This window comes from Schistocerca serialis, chromosome 9 (genome assembly GCF_023864345.2).
Source record: "Schistocerca serialis cubense isolate TAMUIC-IGC-003099 chromosome 9, iqSchSeri2.2, whole genome shotgun sequence".
NCBI lineage: Eukaryota > Metazoa > Arthropoda > Insecta > Orthoptera > Acrididae > Schistocerca > Schistocerca serialis.
Window position 1 is genome coordinate 50,238,664 of NC_064646.1, and position 27,303 is coordinate 50,265,966.

Here is a 27,303-nt window from a genome sequence, read left to right on the forward strand (position 1 = left end):
TTATATTAATTTATTTAAGCAAAGCAAGCAATAAATGCCACAAGAAGGGTAGCAGGAAGGTGTATACACCCAATTACTCTGAAATGGGACTCTAGTGTTCAAAAACAGGGAGTGAAAGGTGATTTACAATTTGTGCAAAAATCTGGCTGCAGTTACAAGAGTTGAAATAAATTAAAGGGAAGCAGTAGTTGAGAAGGAAGTGAGACGGGATTGTAACCTTTTCCCTGTGTTATTCGAGATAAAGTAAAGAGAAATAAAGAGAAATTTTGAAAGGAAATCAATGCTCAGGGAGAAGAAGTAAAAACTTCCAAGTTTTGCTGATGACATTGTCACTCTGTCAGGGGTAGCAAAGAACTTGGAAGAGCAATTGAACAGAATGGATAGTATCACAAAAGCAGTTATAAGATGAATATTGGTAAAAGTGAAACAAGGGTGATGGAATGTAGCCGTATCAAATCAGGCGACACCGAGGAAATTAGATTATAAAACGAGACATTTAAAGTAGTAGATGAGTTTTGCTATTGTGGCATGATGGCTACAGTAGAGAGAACAGAAAATGCAGTCTGGCAATGGCAAGTAAAGCATTTCTGAAAAAGAGAAATTTTTTATCATTGAATATAAATTTAAATGTTGGGAAGTCTGTCCTGGAGGTAAATGTCTGGAGTATAGCCTTCTACAGAAATAAAACATGGATGATAAGCAGTTGAGACAAAAAGAGAATTTAACCAGTTGAGACAAAAAGCAAATTTAAGCTTTTGAAATGTGGTGCTACAGAAGAACATTGAAGATTAGGAAATAGGGGAAAAAAGAACTATATGGCACAACTTGATTAAAAGAAGGGAATGGTTGATAGGATGCATCCTGAGACATCAAGGAATAGATAATTTGGTAATGGTAGGAAGTGTAGGGATAAAATTGGTAGATGGAGACCAAGGCTTGGGTACAGTAAGTATGTTCAAATGGATGTAGGTTGTAGTAGTTATTCAGAGATGAAGAGACTTTTACAGGGTAGACTAGTGTGGAGAGGTGCCTAGTCCAGTCTGTGGAGAATACAGGCAACCTTGGAAAAATATAACACTATCACATAAAAATAAAAAAGTAACAAACCCCTTAGAAGTAGCCAACACATTTAACAACTTTTTCGCAGGTGTTGCTGAAAATATGTTACAATCAAACTTAAAGAGCATCCAGGCAAATGAATATAAAATAAGTGCATGTAGAGGATCAATGTACATCAGTTCTGTTTCACAAGATGAAGTAGCTAAAGCAATAAAAGGACTAAAAAATTCCAAATCAGCAGGTATTGATGGTATACCTGCAACAATGTTAAAGAAGAGCGCATCAAACCTAATTGAAGTACTCACACATTTATGCGACTGCTCACTTCAGGCAGGCACTTTCCATGATGGGTTAAAAACATCAAAAGTTATTCCTGTGTGTAAAACAGAGGCTAAAGACAATGTAAATAACTACAGACCCATCACAATTTCCTCCTGCATCTCTAAAGTACTGGAAAAAGTTATGTATGAGAAACTTATGAAATTTATAAATAAAAACAGCATCCTATGTAATGAACAACATGGATTCAGAAATAAGAGGTCAACGACAACTGCTGTCTATGAGTGCATCAATTCCATCCTAAACCTGATGGACAAAAAACAGGAAACAATAGGAGTCTTTATTGACTTGTCAAAAGCTTTTGACATGGTGGACCATAAAATTCTGCTATAAAAGCTAGAAAGATACGGTATTCGAAGTCTGTCCAACAGGTGGATCAGGTCCTTCCTGACAAATCGTATGCAGGCAGTGTGCGTCAAGCACACAAATATTGAACTAAAAACTGTATCTAATCACTTATCTGACTATAAACAAATAAAATGTGGTGTACCCAAAGGATCCGTATTGGGACCCTTTCTGTTTCTTCTGTACATAAATGATCTAAGCTTAAATATTGATGCACACAAATCAATCATATTTGCAGATGACACCACGATTCTACTAAAAGGAGACGACGATGAACAGTTACAGTAGACAGTAAACACGGTCACGAAACAACTTAGCAGCTGGGCACAGAGTAATCAGCTTGTAATAAACAGTAAGAAAACTGTTGCTCTAAAATTCCACAATGTTCCTAACAAGGACATGTTTATCCCATCAGTCTCTATCAATGACGAACCAGTTGGTAACAGTACTGGAACCAAATTCTTAGGACTTTGGCTGCAGAGTAACATCAGATGGAATAAGCATATTGAATATCTCAATGCAGAACTGAGCAAAACATGTTATCTTCTTTGTTCATTAAAATCATGCTGTAGTGAGAAAACAGTATTGAATGCGTATCATGCGTATTTTCATTCTCGTCTTAGATATGGGGCCACCTTCTGAGGAAACTCTAAAATAGCTAATAGCACTTTTAAACTACAAAAAAGGGCCATTAGAATCTTGTTTGGGTGCAAGCCTAGAGACTCTTGTAAACCCCTGTTTAAGAAATCTGGTATTCCCCCATTACCGTGTGTATACATTATGGAAACCCTTTTGTTCTTTAAATTAAATGTAATAGGCAAGGACCAGAGACTACAAAAAAACTGTGATATACATGAGCACTTTACCAGACAAAACAGAAACTTACATATGACTTGAATCAGCACAGCACTGTGCCAAAAAGGTACTTTTTACATGGGAGTTAAGCTTTATAACAAACTTCCTGAAAACATAAAAGCTACCAATGAGGTCAATACATTTGGAAAATCTCTGAAGTCATATTTACAGCATCACTGCTTTTACTCCATTGAAGAATATTTAAATTTATGAAATGTGTTATATAAATACTTACGTGTAAAGTGTATTATTGTAAGCTTAAATATGTATGCCTTGAAATTACTTTCAGACTGTATATTTATAACTTGACTTGTCCAATGTCTTATGCATAAGCTGCTATGTAGACAACAGGACCAATAAAATACAATCTACAACAACAGTTTTTCTCCCTCTCGCTATATGAACTTCTCATTAAGTTAAAATAACACCCCTATCCTTTTTGCTGTAAGCTATAAGCTGAAGGGCCAGCTCACATTCATAGAATAAAGCACCTCATTTATAAAGTGAGAATGTGCAAAAATTATTATTATTTTTTTTTTCAGACCTCCATGTCTTAATGAACCGATCATGATCATAGGAGCAGATGTGACACACCCATCACCAGACCAGAGAAATATTCCTTCAGTAGCTGCAGTAAGTAATGTATTCATTTGCTAGTATCCCATGTACAGAATTATTCTGCATTGCAAACAAGTACTATACATAATGTAAATGTTGAGTCATTCTGTATGTGAAGTTATGATTCCACCTGTAAAAGAATGCTGCAGAAAACACTACCAGCTACCACTTAGTTACATTCATTATGCTGGAGCCAATAGAGGTTTCAGTGTGTTCTAAATTTAGAAAGGTTTTACAGTAAAGGTGGGTAAAATATACCTTTCTACACCCTTCATGTGATACTACGGGATTTGTGAAGAAACTGGAACGCCCAAGATTAATAGTACATTTTCTTTTTTGTTTTTTTTCTTTCTTCTTTTTTCTTTTTGGGTTGCAAAACACTTAGAAGCTGGACAGAGATGCTTCATTGGCACAACTGGTTTTTGGCAAATCAATGTGTCTTCCAGGTGAATTCGTTGACCCTGATTCTCAGCAGTCTGCCACTCAAGATCAGCCAAATTTTCTATGTCACTTGCATGAGCTCATCACTTGCTTTCTTCTGTATGAAGGTTCTAGGCGTGGCACACCACCTTGTTACATACGTCATGGTTTGACTAACTGTTCAAACATGATGCTATATACAGATGGTGTGAAGCTTCCTATGCAAGCTCCATATACGGGCCCACACTGAGTGTTACAGACACTAGACATTTCCATCAATGGCAGGACCACAACTGTCTCCATTAACCAAGTCAAATCAATGGACATCTTTCAGGATGTATCTGCAACTGATGTTTCAAGAAAACAGCTTCCTAACTTGGTGCAGCCACAAGCATGACCTCAAACTCAAGTGCAACTACAAACTCAGCAACTTTCCAGCTCACTTCTACAGTCAATATGTACGATTTGCTCTTGATGCCATGTGCATTCCCCTGCACATTTCAGAGATACCACTCGGCTTCCACCACAGGGGCTGATGTATTGACACATCTTCGTCATCCATCGTCATCTGCTGTCTGTGTGCAGTCCTTTTATTCTTTGTCTTTCCTTCATTCTCTGCATAACTGTACATAGTTACAACTTTATCTTTACTATTTATTTTCTGTTAGCCTTTCCCATTGTGTTAAGGACAATATTATGCTCGTGTAAAACATCTTCTCACTGATGTAACAGATTGGATACAATTGTTTAACTTTTCAGTAAATACAGTTATAGTTCCAAGTTAATCAAGAATAGATGATTTTTATATGCTCTGATGGTTGAAGAAGCATGCTTAACAGAGTCGAGCAGCTCTAGTTTCAGCTGCATCTGACAAACTTATTACATTATCCACTTTCTTCCATGAAGGCCATTACTGTGCACATCATTCCTGTATTTTTATTTTGACTGGTACAGGAATCAGAAAATAAATGAATTTCATTTGGACCATTTACTGGCTAGGACGCCTCAAGTTTCTGAGGAAAACCAATAGAGCAGAGGGTACTTCACTGTCTCATTTCGGTCCTTCTGTTTCAAGCCACGTATAAAAAGCAACATTTTCTTTGCCTGTGCTCAGGAAAGAATCATATGCATAAATTTTATAGCCAAAACTGTCTTGAATAGAATAGTTCACCTATGGAGAGTTTTGGTATGGCTGATTCTGTTGCATATAGAAACATACTTTAAACACATTGGATTTTCCTCCTTCATTATTTAATATAACACCTTCACACAAAGTTTGTGGAAGCTGTGGTTTGTTATTAACTGATTATTTTTCTCCCAATCTTATTACTTTTGAGAGTCTGTCTTTGGACATATCTGTTGTTGCTTGAAAAGTTGTGGCACATACAGGTACCATCCAGCCATCTTTTTTCCTTGTGCTGAATTTTATCCAAAGAGTATTCTTCCTTTTTTCTTCTTTCTTGATGTTCCTTCTCCCAAAGAAAGCTGGCTGAACTGAACAACAATCTACATATACATCACATCTACATCATACTCTGAAAGCCACCTAATGCTGTGTGGTGAAGGGTACTTTCGGTTCCACTATCTGATCCCTCCAACCCTGTTCCACTTGCAAATGGTGCGTGGGAAGAATGACTGTTGGTAAGGCTCTGTATTGGCTTTAATTTCACAAATTTTCTCCTCATGGTCCATGCGCAAGATGTATGTGGGGGAAAGTAATATGTTGTCTGACTACTCCTGAAAAGTGCTGTCCTGAAATTTCAATAGTCCATGATGCACAACATCTCCCTTGTAACATCTGCTAGTGGAGTTTGTTTAGCATCTCTGTAATGCTCTCTCGCCCACTAAATGATCCTGTGATGAAACACATTGCTCTTCGTTGGATCTTCTCTGTCTCCTCTATCAGTCCTACCTGATAGGGATCCCAGGTAGATGAACAATACTCAAGAATCAGGCAAACAAGCACCTTATAAGCCACTTCTTTCCCAGGTAGATGAACAATACTCAAGAATCAGGCAAACAAGCACCTTATAAGCCACTTCTTTCGTGGATGAGTTACATTTCCTTAAGATTCTTCTGATGAATCTGAGTCTTGTGTCTGCTTTTCGGACTATCTCTCGCTCTGGGTAGGTTATTGTATGGCAGATGCTGTCTCCAGCTGTTTGTCATCAGTAGTGTAGCTGTAAAGTAGTGGATTTCTTTTCCTATGTATGTGCAATATGTTACACTTATTTATGTTCAGGGTCGACTACCAGAGTGTGCACCATTCATCAATTCTCTGCAGGTCATTCTGCAAATTCGTACTATCTTCTGATGTTGTTACTTTGATATAAACAACTGCACCATCTGCAAATAGCCTTAAAGAGAATACAGTGCTTTCTACTAGATCATTTATATATCAGGAGTTAACGTTTTTTTACTTTACAAAATCCGTTTTAACCATCAGCTGTTTTATATAACCTGTTTATCATTTGCTGGTTTCTGCCATAAATCATTGTCACCAGATGTCTGTGAACACAACACGGAAAAAATACAGTGTACATGAAAGTGACATAACAAAATATGGGTGCAAAATTACATATGTATATGTACAAGGTAAAACAGATCAGCTAAAAACATATCTCAGTTTCCTTTAAGCTGATACAACATCAAGGTTGTCCCAGTGAAACATCCATACAACCACCTATCCTTGAAATACTAATGAACATATCTCACAATCCTTCAAGTCAAATAGAGAATGTATCATAGAAGAAAAAAAAAGGAACATAACATCGGCAAAGTTCAACATTTGCCGAGTAACATCAAAGATAGCACATTTGTAACGCATAGCCAACATAACAAGGAACGTTTACATCATTAGCAAAGCAAAGGATGAAGTATCTTTACCAAAATTCTTTGATAGATGGAAAACATAGAGAACAGTTCCAGTGATAGTTACAGTGTACACAATAACAAAATAAAAGTGATGTTCACATAACAATGATACCAGATACACTAAAAATATCAGATATGTAAACCATATTCATGGTACAAATACTTAAGTAATAAAAACAGTAGTCACATAATTAAAGTGAAACATTATATGTCAGGTGATATCTAACCTACAACCACAACCTTTAAGCAATGATACATAAGTGGATCAGACAGCGTATAGATACCAACATACATAGCTTTTTATGTAACAGCTTCACATTTTATGAAACTGACAGTTCTAAATAATTACAATCATATTATGAAAGTGGACTAACTGTACAGTTCCAAACTAACGTAAATACAAATAATCTTCAACATGCAACTTTTAATGAGGATGTAAAGATTGCCCATAATTCAAATTGTACAGTTTATGATTAAGGGGCATAAGGCAGCCATGTGAAAGTGAAATACTGGATACAAAGTGGAAACATGTGAGCAATTAACAACATTAGCTTCTTGGGAACTAATAAAGCATATACAAGAAGTAGTTGCCATATTAAAATAGGATAGTAAATCAAACAAACTTGTTGCTTGATGTGGTAAGACTACACTGTCAAACACCTCCTAGACATCAGGTTAGAAATCATCGTTATTGCATGCGAAAGATACGAAGTAATAGTACTAGTGGCATGCTGTGCATATATAATCATAGATGCAATTGTAGAAACACCATTACCATCACATATCAAGAAACACCATTACCATCACATATCACGTCATTTGAATATTGTGTGCAACAAAATGTAAGTACATGATAAAATCTACCTATTTCAAAACACAGGGTAACTAAAATGAACAGAGTCAGGTTATATGTAAAGATGATTGACCATGGATGTCATTAGGGTATGATACATATGACCTCAACACATCAATGTTGGTTATATGTAACCATGGAAATATATATATCAGGGCCATGTATAGAGTACAAAATCCTGTGCACTTAAAAATTAGTGCTTATTCTAATCCCAGCATGTAGATGAGAGGGATTCAATAATAAACTGCATGTTCAGTAACAAACCACATCATGTCCAAAATCATTCTAAAGATGGAGAGGTATATAATAATGAAATACATGAAGCAACTGACTTGACATATTTAGTAACAAGGCTCTTCATGTACAAATACATGAAAACAGTCTAAGTACAACTTGCATAAAATGATATCACAATGACCTACAACTATTCCATTAAGCAGTGTTGTTACTGTAATTATAAGAGGACCATAATACACAGACATACCATAATACACAGATATGAATATGAAGAAACACAGACATTCTTTAACTGTGTCCACCAGGTGTGAAATACAATGAAGAAATTCATCAGGTTACCTTCCATTCAGAAGGCTGTTGCACGCAGCAACTATTAGATTGAGTTGTAAATAATAGATTTCAACTATCAGTTGTCCTTTTTAAATTTTATTGGCAGATCTAGATTTCAGCTAGAAACTAGCCATTCTCAATGCACTATCCTTTTTGATCAATGCATGTAATGCTTGTTTGTTGGGCTTCATCCACAGTTCATAGAATACATTTCCCGACCAACAGGCATTACATGCATTGATCAAAAATGATAGTGCATGGAGAATGGCTAGTTTCTAGCTGAAATCTAGATCCGCCAATAAAATTTAAAACAGACAACTGATAGCTGAAATCTATTATTTACAAGTGAAGAAATTACCAACTTCAAATTCTTAAAACAATACAACTAACAAGAATATTGTTCTGTCGTGATTTAAAAAATTTAAAAAGGGGGAGAAGTTGTACAAGTCAACAAATCTCCACCCTGTACTGGATCCATAACAAAAATAAAAGCTATAGTATAAAATAATTATATCAATTAACCATTACATACGTACAGAATGCTCACAGTAGCACACACTAAACTGATGACAAATAGAAAAGGATCTGAGTATGAAAGGGTCATAAGCAGAACTAGGTGGGTAACATGGCACACAAAAATATAAAATAAGGGCGGGGAGGGGGGGGGGGGGGGGGGGGGGAGACACGTCGTCGGGGGTTGTCAGATAGGTAGATAATTTCAAAAATTCACTGAAGTTTTCAAAGAAAGTCTTATTTTTAAAATCTTTTTGTTCATTTAAAATCTTAATTTTATATTTTTTTTTTCAAATTTTTTTCAATTTCTTGGTTGACAGGTATCCAGTGATGGTCTATGACTGGTAGATGATATGTAGGTTCAATAAAACAGCTGATGGTTAAAATGCACTTTCTAAAGTACTTAATGGCTGCTGGTTCTCAGCTGTTGAAAACTTTGAAGGAGATAATGTTGTTGTGTGAACCACTAGTTTATTTCTATTTTTGTTTCTGGCTGCAAGTGCTTTTTTTTTTTTTTTTTTTTTTTTTTTTTTTTTTTTTTTTTTTTTTTTTTTTTTTGCAGATAGCTCTCTTACTTTATTGTCAGTGACATTCATTGATGTTATTCTCCCTTCAGGTGTCCCAGAAGCAAAGCACAGTTTGCATATATCAACTTTCAATTTAACTGGCGGGGAGAAAATATCGAGTTTTGTAAAAATTATTGATTTTAACACCCCCTAACAACAGCAAATGGTGACTTTTAACAAAACCATCACATCAAGTCATGCATGGCAACAAACTTGATGTGTAACTGCAAAAATATAAATGTTGAACAATTGTACATTTATCAACTTTGAAAAACCACTCGTCAGTTACAATATTTGAATGAAAAACAACTCTTTCACACTAGTTCACAAGCAAACAACATGTCAACATCTGTATAAATGTAAATAAAAGCAAAAAATCATGCAAAAAATATTACTGAATCCAATAGTGAATTTAATGTATATTTGGTTGTATACTAGAAAATGAAAGTGTACCATTTGCCATTGCCATTACAAGCTGTTATTCATTTTTTTATGCCATTGATTTTAGCAATATAGTGCATATTTGGTGCCTTTGGCAGTAGTATAAATTCACAAGTACATGTGTTGTTGCCATTATGAGTGTCAAGTCATATTGACATGTCGAAACAACAATCAAGTCCAAATCTTAAGGTGTCGTCATCTATGAAGTTCAACATTTAGTACTGAAAACACATTTATTACTGACATCCATGTACAGCTAAAACAGAATGCACTTCCTGAGTGGACAGTGCAGCTATTTATACAAAAATTGAATATTCCAGAATATACAAACATTACAAACATAATATACTTCAAAAACTTTCCAGAAATGATCAATTCTGAATAACAAATAACTAATGGTGGTTGGGTTTGAACTGACAACCCGCAACATGTCAACCAGCAATGCTAACCACTACACCATGCTGCTAGCACCACAGTTTTTGGAATTATGACTCCTCACCTTACAGTAACAGATGCAAATACCAAACAACTGGTACAATTTGTTTAGTACAGTACAGGTCATTTACAGTAGTCCTTTGTTATTTTACAATTACACAGTATTTCAAATAACGATTGCAGGGAACAAGAACAATATGCAGTATCTTCTTGCAGTCACCGGCTGACAGCTAAATTTGAGACCCTGACTGGCGGGGCAGTGGTTCTCTTCCAACAAAGTATATGTAGCTGTGTGCTCCAGTCCCCACTCATTCTACCTGAAATGGAAACAGAAAAATTATTTAGTAATTATTTCCAAATTATAACTGGATTAATTCATTAAATTTGTTTTATAAATGAGTATTTACTGTACATAACTCATGCAGCAAGAATGGCAGTGTGACCAATAGTTCTGTCACACACATGATGTATGATTTTTGACATCTGTAGCATCTTATCCAATGTTTCCTACTTATTTTTCTTTTTTTTCTTTTTTTAAGTTTTTCTCTCATACACTGAAATCCGCAGTTGTAGTGGAATATACTGTTCTTTATCAGTTTCTGCAAATTTTCATAAAAGTCTAACTTCTCATCAAAAGTTAGGCTTCAATGACTTCCAAGCAGTATACGGAATTTGTAAAACAAGTCTTATTATTCTATCTGAGGGTCCTTCAGAGGCAATCTACTGTTTTTAATTTTCGTGTTTGCACACAAGACCTGCACCTGAAAAGCTTTGCTGCTCAGCTCTGTAATAAAATAATTTTTCTGATTTCAGTTATGTTAGTCTTTTCTTCACTTCACTGTGTTTGTGCTAACTCTACTGCATCACATTTCATGCAAAATCAAACAATTGAAAATCCAAGGTGAAATGTAACAATATTACGAAAAGGATAATTGCTGCTCACCATATAGCAGAGATAATGAGTCACAGGTAGGCACAACAAAAAGACTGTCAGAAAAAGAGCTTTAGGCCAACAAGGCCTATGTCGAAAATAGACAACATATGCACAGACACTCACGCAAATGCTACTCGCGCACACTTGACCACAGTCTCTGGCAGCTGAAGCTGTGTGTGTGTGTGTGTTTGTTTTTTTTTCCCCCTCGACAAAGGCCTTTGTTGGCCAAAAGCTCACTTTTCGATGAGACTCAGCAATTCCACTATATGGTGAGCAGCAACTATCCTTTTCATAATATTGTTGCATCTCATTTCATGTTGTTTAGTTCTCTTCCAACACCACTAACCTTTCTTTAGATGCCACGGATCTGTAATTTATTATCTTTAAATCAGAAGTAGAGTTGGCAGCTTGGTACTGAAGGTTTGTGTTGTCATCTATGTAATCAACTGTAATCTATGTAATCAACTTCACGGCCCACAGTTACTGCCAGAGTTCTCTTAGTCAACTACTCCAAATAATCTCCCACTTTTGCTGGAATACCTAAATCTCAGGAACCTGCAAATGCAGTTACACTTTTGACAACACTATGCATAGCACACCAGCCTGTAAGAGCCTGAAGAGTTTGACAAGAGATGTAAACAGTGGTGAGTCTCTGCAAAGCTATGCTCACAGCATTCTTAATCCAGGTATTACTGCATCTGAATCTTGGAACCTGCAATCAGCATCACTGTTTTGCATGTTTACTGTGTGCTAACTGTACCCTCAAGTAAATGTTGTCATTTAGCTCTCAGTTTGTCTTTGTGTGACTCATAATGAATAGTTAATGTCATTTTCTCTTCTGGTATTGTAATTATGTACATCATTGTTCGTTGCGAACTGCAGTGGATTGTTTACAACAAACTTCATGAGTGAATAAATATACTGTGAAGCAGTAGTCAGAATGCTGAAATCCTTAAACTGATGTCTACAAGGTGATGGTGTGTGTGCACCACATACTAATCTTACAATATGTTTTGGAGTAATGAAGACTTTCTTTCTTAAAGATGAGTTACTCCAGAACATTTTTTCCTGTGACATTACTGAATGAAAATATGTAAAATATGTCTACTTACTGATGTGTCTCTCCTCATGATGTGCAATGTTTCTAAGTGCAAAGATGGTTGAACTAAGTTATTTAAGGAGTTCCAAAATATGCTTTTTCCAGTTTAAATTCTTGTCAATATGAACACCTAAGAATTTTGAAGTTTCCTCCTCATTTATTATTTCCTCACCATGTGTCACACTTATCGTTGGTGTAGTACCCCTAGATGTGCAAAACTAATGTATTGTGTCTTTTTAAGATTGAGGATGAGACCATTTGCAGAAAACCAGTCAATGATAGTTTTGAGAACATTCTTTACTATACCTTGTGTTGTATGTATGCTGCGACTGATTACAAACTTAGTGTCATCTACAAAAAGAACTAATTCTGCTTGTTGTATATTAGACAGACGATTTTTTACATATATTATGAACAATAGTGAGCCTTGGGGAACCCCATAAATGATTACTCCCCAGTCAGAATAATACCCACAGACAACATTGGTAATGGGGCCCCTTAGGGATATGGCAGCAAGAGAGGGGAAGAAAACCAATGTGCACTCCGCGTGCATACCGGGGGGAGTCATTCCAGATGTGGAAAGGGTCCTTCCGGATGCCATGAAGGGTACGGGGTGCACCCATCTGCAGGTGGTCGCTCATGTCGGCACCAATGATGTGTGTCACTATGGATCGGAGGAAATCCTCTCTGGCTTCTGGCGGCTATCTGATTTGGTGAAGACTGCCAGTCTCGCTAGCAGGATGAAAGCAGAACTCACCATCTGCAGCATCGTCAACAGGACTGACTGCAGACCTTTGGTACAGAGCCGAGTGGAGGGTCTGAATCAGAGGCTGAGACAGTTCTGCGACCGTGTGGGCTGCAGATTCCTCGACTTGCGCCGTAGGGTGGTGGGGTTTCGGGTTCCGCTGGATAGGTCAGGAGTCCACTACATGCAGCAAGCGGCTACACGGGTAGCAGGGGTTGTGTGGCGTGGACTGGGCGGTTTTTTTAGGGTAGATGGCCTTGGGCAAGTACAGAAAGGGCAACAGCCTCAACGGGTGCGGGGCAAAGTCAGGACATGCGGGGACCAAGCAGCAATCGGTATTGTAATTGTAAACTGTCGAAGCTGCGTTGGTAAAGTACCGGAACTTCAAGCACTGATAGAAAGCACCAAAGCTGAAATCGTTATAGGTACAGAAAGCTCGCTGAAGCCAGAGATAAATTCTGCCGAAATTTTTACAAAGGTACAGACGGTGTTTAGAAAGGATAGATTGCATGCAACTGGTGGTGGCATGTTTGTCGCTGTTAGTAGTAGTTTATCCTGTAGTGAGGTAGAAGTGGATAGTTCCTGTGAATTATTATGGATGGAGGTTACACTCAACAACCGAGCTAGGTTAATAATTGGCTCCTTTCATCGACCTCCCGACTCAGCAGCATTAGTGGCAGAACAACTGAGAGAAAATTTGGAATACATTTCACATAAATTTTCTCAGCATGTTATAGTCTTAGGTGGAGATTTCAATTTACCAGATATAGACTGGGACACTCAGATGTTTAGGACGGGTGGTAGGGATAGAGCATCGAGTGACATTATACTGAGTGCACTATCCGAAAATTACCTCGAGCAATTAAACAGAGAACCGACTCATGGAGATAACATCTTGGACCTACTGATAACAAACAGACCCGAACTTTTCGACTCTGTATGTGCACAACAGGGAATCAGTGATCATAAGGCCGTTGCAGCATCCCTGAATATGGAAGTTAATAGGAATATAAAAAAAGGGAGGAAGGTTTATCTGTTTAGCAAGAGTAATAGAAGGCAGATTTCAGACTACCTAACAGATCAAAACGAAGATTTCTGTTCCAACACTGAGAATGTTGAGTTTTTATGGAAAAAGTTCAAGGCAATCATAAAATGCGTTTTAGACAGGTACGTGCCGAGTAAAACTGTGAGGGATGGGAAAAACCCACCGTGGTACAACAACAAAGTTAGGAAACTACGGCGAAAACAAAGAGAGCTTCACTCCAAGTTTAAACGCAGCCAATACCTCTCAGACAAACAGAAGCTAAACGATGTCAAAGCTAGCGTAAGGAGGGCTATGCGTGAAGCGTTCAGTGAATTCGAAAGTAAAATTCTATGTACCGACTCGATAGAAAATCCTAGGAAGTTCTGGTCTTATGTTAAATCAGTAAGTGGCTCGAAACAGCATATCCAGACACTCCGGGATGATGGTGGCCTTGAAACAGAGGATGACACGCGTAAAGCTGAAATACTAGACACCTTTTTCCAAAGCTGTTTCACAGAGGAAGACCGCACTGCAATTCCTTCTCTAAATCCTCACACAAACGAAAAAATTGCTGACATCGAAATAAGTGTCCAAGGAATAGGAAAGCAACTGGAATCACTCAACAGAGGAAAGTCCACTGGACCTGACGGGATACCAATTCGATTCTACACAGAGTACGCGAAAGAACTTGCTCCCCTTCTAACAGCCGTGTACCGCAAGTCTCTAGAAGAACGGAAGGTTCCAAATGATTGGAAAAGAGCACAGGTAGTCCCAGTCTTCAAGAAGGGTCGTCGAGCAGATGCGCAAAACTATAGACCTATATCTCTGACGTCGATCTGTTGTAGAATTTTAGAACATGTTTTTTGCTCGAGTATCATGTCGTTTTTGGAAACCCAGAATCTACTATGTAGGAATCAACATGGATTCCGGAAACAGCGATCGTGTGAGACCCAACTCGCTTTATTTGTTCATGAGACCCAGAAAATATTAGATACAGGCTCCCAGGTAGATGCTATTTATCTTGACTTCCAGAATGCGTTCGATACAGTTCCGCACTGTCATCTGATAAACAAAGTAAGAGCCTACGGAATATCAGACCAGTTGTGTGGCAGGATTGAAGAGTTTTTAGCAAACAGAACACAGCATGTTGTTATCAATGGAGAGACATCCACAGACGTTACAGTAACCTCTGGCGTGCCACAGGGGAGTGTTATGGGACCATTGCTTTTCACAATATATATAAATGACCTAGTAGATAGTGTCGGAAGTTCGATGCGGCTTTTCGCGGATGATGCTGTAGTATACAGAGAAGTTGCAGCATTAGAAAATTGTAGCGAAATGCAGGAAGATCTGCAGCGCATAGGCACTTGGTGCAGGGAGTGGCAACTGACCCTTAACATAGACAAATGTAATGTATTGCAAATACATAGAAAGAAGGATCCTTTATTGTATGATTATATGATAGCGGAACAAACATTGGTAGCAGTTACTTCTGTAAAATATCTGGGAGTATGCGTGCGGAACGATTTGAAGTGGAATGATCATATAAAATTAATTGTTGGTAAGGCGGGTACCAGGTTGAGATTCATTGGGAGAGTCCTTAGAAAATGTAGTCCATCAGCAAGGGAGGTGGCTTACAAAACACTCGTTCGACCTATACTTGAGTATTGCTCATCAGTGTGGGATCTGTACCAGATCGGGTTGATGGAGGAGATAGAGAAGATCCAAAGAAGAGCGGCGCATTTCGTCACAGGGTTATCTGGTAACCATGATAGCGTTATGGAGATGTTTTGCAAACTCAAGTGGCAGACTCTGCAAGAGAGGCGCTCTGCATCGCGGTGTAGCTTGCTGTCCAGGTTTCGAGAGGGTGCGTTTCTGGATGAGGTATCGAATATACTGCTTCCCCCTACTTATACCTCCCGAGGAGATCACAAATGTAAAATTAGAGAGATTAGAGCGAGCATGGAGGCTTTCAGACAGTCATTCTTCCCACGAACCATACGCGACTGGAACAGGAAAGGGAGGTAATGACAGTGGCACGTAAAGTGCCCTCCACCACACACCGTTGGGTGGCTTGCAGAGTATAAATGTAGATGTAGATGTAGATGTGGTTGAATTACTAAGAACAACTTTTTGCATTCTTTTGGTTAAATATGACATTAGCCTCTAGCTGACTGCAACATCAATCCTCTAAAACTTCAATTTATCTAGGAGAATATTATGATTCACACAGTCAGATGCCTTAGATATGTCACAGAATATACCAGTTGGTGCTATTTTATTATTTAATGCTTTTAAAAGTAGTGAGTGAACATGTAAATGGTATTCTCAGTAGAACAACTCTTCCGAAATCCAAACCGTGGATTGCTGAGGATATTATTGTTGCTTAGATGAGATACTATTCTAGAATACATCACCTTCACAAAAATTATGGAAATTGATGGTGTAAGTGAAACAGGTCATTAGTTACCATATTTTACAGAATATAAGATACACTTTTTTCTTCAAAAAATTGTCTCCAAATTCAGGTGCATCTTATACTCAAAATTAATATAAAAGTGTCCAGTGTTTGATTTAAAATTTCCACCAGTCTTAAAAATGGCCATATATTCAATGCTTTGGGAAACCTTTCTTAGTTTGGCAACACTGGTTTCAACTGGCAGCAGCAGTGCACCACTGCGATGAACTTGAGTTGTGGGGAGGCACAAGCTTGCTTACACTGTCTCCCTCCTGCACCACCATCGCAAACCCAGAATACTATCTAGGATATGATGTGTCATTGCATTCTATGGTGCCAGTGAACTTGAATTGAAAGTGATTTGTGTTATCAGTAACAATACAATATTTTTGTTAGTAGGTAGTTATGTAATGGAAAAAAAAAATAAAAAGTATTCATATGATGTTGGCTATAAATTGAAAGTAATAGCCTATGCAGAAGAACATGGAAACATAGCAGCTGAGTGGCATTCTGACCCTCTACCAATGTAAAAAATAAACTATTTGTGACTGGCAGGCTGGTAAAGAAGAACTGAAAAGGTTTATGAAGTGTCATGGACTTAGCATGTGAACCAAAACCAGAATATCTCAGAAAATGTCACAAGAGTATGAAGAGAAATTATCTTTCCTTCACTTTGTTATTCAACACTGAAAGAAAACCAGTGTGGAACTAAGCCAAAAAGCAAATATGGACAAAACTCCTCTGACCTTTGATGTGCTGAGTCACAGAACTGTTGCCATGAAAGGTGCTAAAACTGTAACTGTAAAAACAAATGGACGTGAAAAATGCACTACTAATGGCAGCCCTGCAGCCAGGCGACTAGCGCGAGTTTTGGTGTTCTCGTAAAGATAAGTCATTTTAGATTATAAAACATATAGATTAGTACTGATTACATGGTAAATAAGTGTATTAGTGTGCCATTTAAGTCTACCATTAAAGGTTTCATTTTTCTTTACGTAATATAGCAGAAAACGCGAAAAGACCGTACAGTCGTATTTTCTGTTTATGTTCTGCTGAAGCAAATCTATAGAATTTCGTTTAGTTGTTCCTTGCTCTCTCCAGCAATTTAACTTAGCGTACCTCTTCATTATTTAACTAGCATTTCCGGAAAGTAGCGTAAAGTTTAAGTTGTTGTTTCAGAAACTTTGCACTTTTGTTTTTGTTTACACACAGTTGCGTAAACAGTTGCGTATAGGCCAAATTTGTGTAACCATATTTTCGTGTTTATCTGTAATTTAAATGACTTATTCTTAATAAACTATTACGTTTATCATGAGTGAAAAGTGCTTGACTTGCCGTAGAGTTGTTAGGTCGGGGCTTTGGTGTGATGGGTGCTGTAGTTTTTTCCATGTGGGTGACTAGTGGCGTGGGAATAGGGGAAGTAAATGAGACTCATCAGTGGTTTTGTAGGATTTGTAGTAGAGATAGGAAGATACTAGAACAGAGGGGAAAATTGCCGCCCTTCAGGCTGAGTTAGACAAGGCCATGGAAGATCTTGACAGGTTAAGGAGGGAGAAGGGTAAAGAGAGGTGGGAAGTGGCAACAGGCAACAGGGGGAACAGGCCTAGAACTTTGTCTGACAGCTTTATGGTGAATGTGGAAAATAGATTTGACCTGTTGCTTCAGTTAGAAGCTGGTGAGCCTCAAGCAGTTGCAGGTGTAGACAGGGCACAACAAACTTTCAACAGCAAATTGAAAAGTAAGAATGTAGGGAAATCAGTAAAGAGAAAGAAAGTGTTGTTGTTAGGTAGTTCCCATGGAAGAGGTGTTGGCCAACTTTTGCAGGATGAACTAAGATCAGAATACCAGGACACCAATTTTTTTAAACCTAGTGCTGGTCTGGGGCAGGTGACAGAGGATTGAGGATCACTTTGCAAAGATTTCACTAAGGAAGACACCGTGGTTATAGTGGGTGGGGCAGGTAACAGTATTGACAGAGATCCTGGGTACAGTATGGAGTGTGACCTGGCGAAGATTGCATCAGCATCGAAGTATACTAGTGTTGAGTTTGTATCTGTTCTTGGGCGCCATGACCGACCTCATTTGAACTCTTCTGTCAAGAGAGTTAATTTGGAGCTGGAACGGCTGCTCATGTCGGGTGCGGGGTCACACATTGGTGTGGTTCATGTTGATTCTCTCAGTAGGTGGGATTATACTAGGCATGGCCTTCACCTCAACAGGAAGGGGAAGGGTAAATTGGCTGGGGAAATTGCAGGAAAGTTAAAGGGGGGAGGCACTGTCATGAGTGGTAAAATACCAGTGGTTATAGGATTCAGAAAATACCCTTTTTTAGGGTAGGGAGGACAGAAAGAAAGCAAATTTTAAGAGAGGTTAGAACTGAGACAAACCTTCAGTTTGAGAAAGAAACCAAAAAACATAATTCCAGCTTATTACATCAGCATAAACAGCCATTGGTTAAGAATTTTCAACTGTCAGCAGATATTTTAACTCCACCTAATTTTAACTCAGTCAATGAGAACTGTCAGCTATCTTTATTGCATCAAAATATTCGAGCACTGAGAAATAAAATTAATGAATTAACTATCTGCATAGATGAATTAGAGTCTTCAAACCCAGCTGACATAATCTGCCTCTCTGAACATCATGTGACCACTGGTATAGAACTTTTGAGTGTTACAGGGTTTAGGTTAGCATCTCACTTTTGTAGATCAGAAATGGAGAAAGGAGGAGTTGCCACATTCATCAGGAACTGTCATAAATTTAAGAACATAGACATTCATAAATTTTGCCTAGAACAGCATATGGAAGCATGTGCAACAGAATTAGAATTTCACAAAAAATCCTTCATAATATTAAGTGTATATCGAGCACCTGCAGGTAACTATAATCTGTTTGTCAACCACCTTGAAGCTGTACTGGCCCATTTAACAACCAAAAACAAAGAAATAGTGGTTGCTAGTGATTTCAATGTAGATTTCCTTAAAGACTCTCCCAATAAGAACTTATTTGAGTTAGTAACACTATCATTCAACTTAATTCCCACTGTAAAGTTCCCCACTAGGATAGCCACTTGCTCACAAACAGCCATTGATAATATCTTTATAGAAAAGTCCAATGAACAAAATTATATTACAAAACCAATAGTCAATGGCCTCTCAGACCATGACATGCAGTTCCTTCTGTTAAATGTTAATACTGAACAGGATATAAAATCTGTTAAATCTGAGCTCAAGAGGGTAATCAGTAAGACAAAAATTGATTATTTTAGGACACTCCTCAGAGACATTCACTGGACTGATGTTTACAGTGCTCATGGCATGAATGAAAAATATAACATTTTTGCTAATAAAGTGCTTACCTTATTCGAACACTGCTTTCCCCCAAAACTTACCAAGGTTAGAGCAAAGTCTACAAAGAAGCCATGGATTACTCGAGGAATAGGGGTATCTTGTAAAACAAAAAGAAAACTGTATCTGTCAATCCGAAACATTTCCAATGTTGATGCTATAGCACATTATAAGAAATACTGCAAAATATTAAAGACTGTAATACGGATGTCAAAGCAAATATATTACAAGGAAAAGATAGTCATATCAGATAACAAAATAAAGACAATATGGGATATAGTGAAGGAGGAGACCGGTAGAACCAGACGTGAAGAGGAACAAATAGCATTAAGAGTAAATGATACATTGGTGACAGATGTGTATAGTGTTGTAGAACTTTTTAACAAACATTTTATAACTGTTACTGAAAAGATGGGGTTGTCAGGTTCGGTAGATGCTGCTATGGATTACCTTAGACCAGACATTTCAAGTAACTTCCATAATATGAATTTGACCCTCACTACCCCAACAGAAATAATGTCCATCATAAAATCCTTAAAATCAAAAACATCTAGTGGGTATGATGAAATATCAACAAAGTTAATTAAAGAATGTGAGTCTGAGCTAAGTAACAAATTAAGCTATCTGTGTAACCAGTCGTTTATTAGTGGAATATTTCCTGAATGGCTGAAATATGCTGAAGTTAAGCCACTGTTTAAGAAGGGAGATAAAGAAATAGCATCAAATTTCTGTCCAATTTCACTGTTGCCAGCATTCTCAAAAATTTTCGAAAAAGTAATGTACAGTCGTCTTTATAACCATCTTATCTCAAATAACATACTGTCAAAGTCACAGTTTGGATTTCTAAAAGGTTCTGATATTGAGAAGGCTATCTACACTTACAGTGAAAATGTGCGTAATTCATTAGACAAAAAATTGCAGGCAACTGGTATATTTTGTGATCTGTCAAAGGCATTTGACAGTGTAAATCACAATATCCTTTTAAGTAAACTAGAATATTATAGTATAACAGGAAATGCTGCAAAATGGTTCAAATCTTACATCTCTGGCAGGAAACAAACCTTCACACGGGACCTTTCCTGCAGCCTCTGAGCTGGGGGGGAGAACAGGAACCACTGGTGTCACACGCATCACGGGTACCGGAGAAGGGGGGGGGGGGGGGGCTTGGAGGTATTAGAGATGGAAGGTGGCACGAGAGTGTGGTCGGGGTGGAAGTTGTATTCTGAAGTTGCCTCGTCATTGAGGTGCCAGGCTGGTTTAAGGCCCGAGACAGACACTGTTTGTATTCTACCGTTGCACAGAATGTCAAAGGTCTGCAGCAAGCGGCTTATCACTTTGTGTGGGCCCTAGTACGGCGGGTGTAGTGCGGGTCGTATCGTATCGTCGTGCATCATCACGTAATTGCAAACGTGTAGGTCTTTGTGCATGAAGACACGAGGGACTGTGTGTGCTCGTGGGGGCAGGGGGCGTACATTCGTGGTGAAGTGTCGGGTGCGTTCTATAATCGTCAGAAGTTCTGATTGCGAGGGAGGATCAGAATCCTCGATGAATTGTGCTGGGAGGATGAGGGCTTCCCCATATAACAATTCCACTAGGGAGGCCTGCAAATCGTCTTTGTAAGCCGAACGGACACCTAGTAGTACCCAGGGGAGGGCTTCAGACCAAGATCTGTTGTGGCACATCAGCGCTGCTTTTAATGTGCGGTGCCAGTGCTCGACCGAGCCATTGCTTTCCGGGTGGTAGGCGGTTGTACGTAATTTGTTTGCACCGCATAGATCGCACAATTTTCCAAAGAGCACAGCTTCAAATTGTCGTCCTCGGTCCGTCGTGACCTAAGATGGGCAACTGAACCGCGTGATCCAGGAGGCGATGAAGGCCCGTGCGACAGAGTCGGCGGTAATGTCTGTTATTGGAATCTCCTCCACCCACCGACTAACACGGTCGATGATAGATAAAATGTATCGGAAACCCTCAGAAGGAGGGAGCGGTCCGACCAGGTCAAGATGGACGTGACGGAACCTGCGTTTCGGTACCTCAAACGAGCCCGACAGTGGGTATGCGTGACGGCCGACCTTAGCACGTTGGCAAGGTATGCACGCCCGTGCCCAGTTTTGGCAGTCTGCTCTAACCCCAGTCCATACGAATCAGTCTGTTATGAGGCGTGTGGTAGCTCGAATACTGGGATGTGCTAGGTCGTTGATAGCGGCAAATAACTTACGGCGCAAGGCGGCCGGTACCAGGGGGCGGCCAGTACCTGTGGAGACGTCACAGAGGACTGGTAAGGCCGAACCTGGAATTCGGCGGGGCTCAATTGAGAGCGAGGTGGACTCGCTATTCACTAACTGTTGAATGTCGTCATCCGTGTGTTGTTGGGCAGCTAGGTCGTCAAAGTCCCAAGAAAACGAGATCGTACCGACCCGTGACATGTAGTCAGCAACGATGTTGTCCGCACCCTTGATATAACGGACATCTGTTGACATATTAGGTCCATGTGTCTGAAACGGCGGGGGGGTTGTGGGATTACGCACAGCATCCACCAATGGTTTGTGGTCTGAATATATGGTCACTGACCTACCCTCAATGTCCTCTCAGAAATGCAGAACTGCCTCGTAAACAGCAAAGAGTTCTCGGTCGAAAGTGGACCACTTACGCTGGGGGGCTGACAGCTTCCACGAGAAGAAACGTAGTGGTTGTGCGGAGCCTGCTGCAGGAGCACAGTGCCGATAGCAGCATCGCTTGCGTCAGCTGTGATTGATATTAGGGCGTCAGATATCGGGTGCGCAAGCATGACAGCATTCGCTAGTGCCGTTTTTAGTGCATCGAATGCGCGTTGCATGTCGTCGCACCACGGGACCTTGCGGAGCCCTGAAGTATTTTTTCTGATGAGTGTGTTGGTCAATGGAGCCTTTAGAGATGCAGTGTGTGGGATGTGCCGTCGGAAAAAATTTATCATCCCTAAAAAACGACGTAGGTCGCGGTAAGTCTCGGGCAGGGGGAGGTCGCGTATAAAGGCGACTCTGTCTGATGTGGGGCGGGTCCCTACCATGGAAACAGTATAGCCCAAAAATGTCACACTAGCAGACCGGACCACAACTGAGATTTATTGTCGTTGATTTGGACTCCATTCTCGGCGAGAATACTAAGAACTGTTGATAGGTGCTGTTCGTGTTCCTTGAGGGTAGTTGATGAAATGAGGATGTCGTCCAAATACGTGTAACAGTATGGGAGTGAGAAAAGGATGGAGTTGATAAATGGTTGCCAAGTCTGTGTGGCGTTTTTGAGGCTGTACAGCATGTAACAGTATTCGTACAGTCCAAAAAGGGTGATAATTGCTGTTATAGGGATGTCGTACTGGTACATGGGGATCTGATGGTACACTTTTCGGCAATCAAGTACACTGAAAACGTGTGCACCATGGAGCTGTTGTACAAAATCTTGTATGTTTGGTATATGGTAGTTGTCTAAAATCGTTCTGGCGTTTGCCACACAAACGAAATGAACCGTCCTTCTTGGGCACTAGATGGATAGGCGAGGACCAGTTGCTGTTGGGTGGACGGACAATGCCTGAATCTAACAGCTCCTGTACAGCAGTTTTTGCATGCTGTAATTTGGTGGCATTAAGGCGTCGAGCCTTGTTGCGTACTGGGGGGCCTTCCGTGGTGTTCAAACAGTGACAGGTACCGTTAGTAATCACGCCTATCACCTGCGGGACAACCTGGGGAACCACACTGGGACTAGGTGGGGTAACACGCACTTCATTAGAGGTAGGAATGTCACTGACCTGGAGGAAAATGCATTGTTGTGGAGGTATCTGCGCCTCGGTGGAGTGTATCCCCGTGGTGCGGAAGCGTCCCCTGCTGCTTCCCGTGTGCGTGACAGTTCGGCTGACGTGGCGGGGATTAGCTGTTGCAGGCACGCGTTTTCGCGAGAAGGTCGGTGATCTCGTGGTGCCGGATTGTGAGGCGCGACTGGGTGGCGGAGAGCTCTGTCGTGTGATGGGCGCGTTCGGCTGTCACGATGGGCAAGGTATCACAGTGTGTGGCAGGGGTCGGGGGGAAGGTGGCGAAAATCCCTGGTACTGTTGCCGGAAGCGTGATGCAGGAGGGCTGCTGCCTCGAGCTCTGGCGAGAGCCCGAAGTTATGCAGGAAATCCATAGCGATAATGGGGCTGTCGACTTCCGCGACTCAAAATGTCCAGATGCAGCGTAAATCAGGTGAGAGATTTATTTGGAGTTCGGCTGAACTGTGGACGCGAATTGCGGAATTGTTGGCTGCTCGCAGTGGCACGGCGGGCATCAGTGTCGAAGATGGGGCGGTCGACTTAGGAATGACGCTAGCATCAGCACCCGTGTCCATGAGAGGAAGTAGACTGTGCTCGTCCTGTCGTGGACGTACAGTCTGCCGGCACGGTGGGCAGCAGGGGTGGTCAGTCGATAATATTTTTGGCGCACTAAACTGCCGGTGCGAGCCGTGGCGCCTATTCTGACTCACGCTTCCCGTTTGTGTGGTTGCAGGGTACGCGACAAGAACGCGCGGTGTTGCCGAACGTGATATGATACCAGCATAGTGGGTATGCTGGGTGTTGTGCCTGAGCTGGCGAGCCGGCAACGTCACGTGGCGTGTTCTGTTGTGCCCGCGTGGAGGTGGGCGGGGCAACCGGTCGAGGAACTGTAACAAGTACGGCCGTCTGGCCACGGGGGCTCCATCAGCTGTTGTTGTGAGCTGCGTGCCCGGCCTCTGCCGTCCGGCCGGTGAAACGTAGTAGATGTGACGGCACTGTCGCCAACATTCGGAGTGTTGGAAAAACAGGGGGACGCGACCTGGCGATGTTTGCTGATGGAATATGCCTGGTCCGCCAGTCGTAGATTTTCCTCCAAAGCAACATTTTGGTAAGCCAACAGGTGTAGTTCGAGCTCTGGCAGTAATTTCAGAAGCCACAAAGCCCAGAGTGTGAGGTCGGGGAGTTGCTCCTTGCCCACCTGGGCCCTTAAACGGCGCCAAAGTTGTGAAGGCATACGGTCCCCTATTGGCACATTGTGAATTATGTAGTGGATGGCTTCTGCTGGAGGGCACAATAAGCACTCGATGATGCGAGCTCTTGCGATGGCATATTTGTGCTGGCTTGGTGGCAAGAGTAATAGGTCACTGACCAGGTCTGGTTGGTCGTGGCGGTGGGTAATTAAACAAATGAAATGTGTGTCGTCTTCCCACACTCCGTGAATGTCCAGAATATTGTCCACTAACACAAACCATGATACAGCGTTGTCCTTCTGTAGTTGTGGCAACTTCGGATGCCGCCCTACAGGTAGCTGTTGTGGGAAGATGGCGATGGGGGAAGAGGGGGGGGGGCAGTGGAGGCCCGGAAACTGGTGTAGGGTCGAGTGTCTGTACTGTAGCACAATTAGGCCTCTGACCACATGACACACACGGCACGGGAGCAAATGCGGTCGGCGCGGGCGTCGTGGCTGCCGCAAATGCGGTTGCATGCTGTTGGTGTGTCAGGAACGTAGCGGTATGCGCTTCGGGCAAAAGTACCTGGCCGTTTGTCGGGCTGGTATGTAACATATTCATACGGGATGATGCTGAGCACTGTGGTGAGGGAAGTTCTTGTTTCACCTGTGGTATGAAGTCCGGAAACTGCCATGCGTTTGGATGCACTGCAACATGTGTGGGCCACGGTGCGTGGACTGTACTAGTGGGGTTACGTTGTGCACACGGGTTTAACACTGTAGTCGGAGTCGTCAGTGGCTGAATTACCAGCAATTCGTCCATGAATGAAATTGTAGGCAAACTCATGGTGAGCTCCAGGTCACAAATCACATGGTGGTTCATCGGTGCGTAACGGTAGCAGGAGGAAAGATGAGAAACGTGTGTACTGTGGTCGTATCGAAAAAGTCCGGGGTCACCACTATGGGAATCAGATCGCTTAGCTGCCGTAATAACCTGAACACCACTTGTATGAAACTCGTATTTATTCTAACTGCACAGTTGCACATATATACACACATAAACAAGCCTCGTGAGCGTCACCGGTCGAAGCGTAAACACAACTGCACGAAGGCGCGACCCAAGACCCGCGTCCTAAGAGCATGTCAGTGTGCAGAGATACCAGTCTGCTCTATTCCGGTGGTCAATGACCACCACAGGGTTGAATGGATGGGGCTATTATGAAATTATGGATTAACAGAGTGTGGGGGAGGAAGAAAGCTTCTTTATTGAAGAAGAACTCTCTTCTTGTGGTAGAAATTTGAAAAATTCTGTGAAAGAAAATTTGAGACCGGGAAATATGGAGCTTGCTGTTATTCCAGGAGGACTTCCTTCCCGATTGCAACCTCTTGATGTCTTGATAAATAAACTGTTTAAAGTGTATATGAGAGAGGAATAGAACAAATGGATGTAGGATGAAACCCAACATGAATTCACACTGAAGGGAGCCTTAAAACAACCTACAATCAAACAAATGTGTCATTGGATAAAACAGTCGTGGTCTAGAGTGAGAGAGGACATTATTGTTAAATCTTTCAAGAAGTACAGTATAAGCAACACTCTTGATGGCAGTGAAGACCATTTGCATGTACGAAGAGGACAACGATGATGAAGAGGAAGAAGAAGAAGAAAATGATGATGATGATGATGACGATGATGATTTTCAGGGATTTTAAAGGCCAATTCAGCTTTTTAAGCTAAGAATTTTTTTAGCCTGGCTTTGCAATCTAATAACAAAAATGCTAAAAATACTATTTAAAAAAATGCTTAAAAATTAAGGTTCATCTTATAGTCAATAGTGTCTTATAGCCTATAAAAGACAGAATTGACTTCTCTCTGATCACATTTCCCATAGAGGGGCTTAATAATGGTATATTCCAGTCTCTCTGGAAAAAATGCCTTGAGGTAGTGATGCATTTAATATTTCAGATAATCCAGGGCTTCTTATATGGGAACAAATCTTTAGTACTCTGTTGGAAAAACCATCAAAACTAGATGAGCTTTTATTTTTGAGAGAATGTATAATTTTCTTAATTTTGGAAGGAGAAATTGGTGATGTATTGTCCACCCCAATAACTGAATGGTCAGCATGACAATATGCTGTGCAAAGGGTCCCGGATTCGATTCCTGGCTGGGACAGAGATTTTCTTCGCTCAGGGGCTGGGCGTTGTGTTGTCTTGTCTTCATTGTCATCATCATCTCATCCAACAGGGTGGCAACAGGAAGGGCGTTTGGCAACCCCTTAAATTAACCATGCCAAATCCGACCATAAACATGCCGACCCTGCAAAATGATGGACAAAAGGCACACAAAAAATTAAAAAAAAAAAAAAAAAGAAGTTGGTGATGTTATAGTGTTTCACAGAACTAAATTTTAATTACAGCAGCAGTGTCTGAAGCAACAATATTAGTGACAAAAAACTTTAGTAGATTGCAGTTTACCTGAATATGGATCTTCTTCAGGCTGTCCCCAAAGCTTCCAAAATAGCTTACACACTCAACAAATGTGACACATTTGCAGCAGAATTACAGCAAACTGCAAGACCTAACAGTTACACGCACAAAACTCATTACAACTCAAGCACACATTGGCTCAGTCTGTTACGACAGCTTGTTTGAGCTCTGTGACAGTTGCTTTTTCAACATAGTGCTTTTATTTTTATGTTGAATTGTTTATCCCTACATTGTTTGTTCCTATAGTTTCTCCTATATTTATGAAGTGATAATTGAATATATTCACTACCTGCACCATTTATAGCCCTTCCATTCAGTCCATTAGTGTTTTTATCCTGGTCTGTAACTGGTTGTCCTATCTCTCATTTCACT

General features: G+C 40.5%; 1 protein-coding gene across 1 annotated transcript in view; it reads left to right on the forward strand.

Annotated features, from left to right (window-relative positions):
* Window positions 1-27,303, forward strand: part of LOC126418826 (protein argonaute-2-like) — a 341,336-nt gene that overhangs the window by 298,910 nt on the left and 15,123 nt on the right. The window contains exon 17 of the mRNA XM_050085806.1: window positions 3,141-3,231. Coding sequence (XP_049941763.1) covers window positions 3,141-3,231 — 91 coding nt within the window. The remainder of the gene's footprint in view (window positions 1-3,140; window positions 3,232-27,303) is intronic.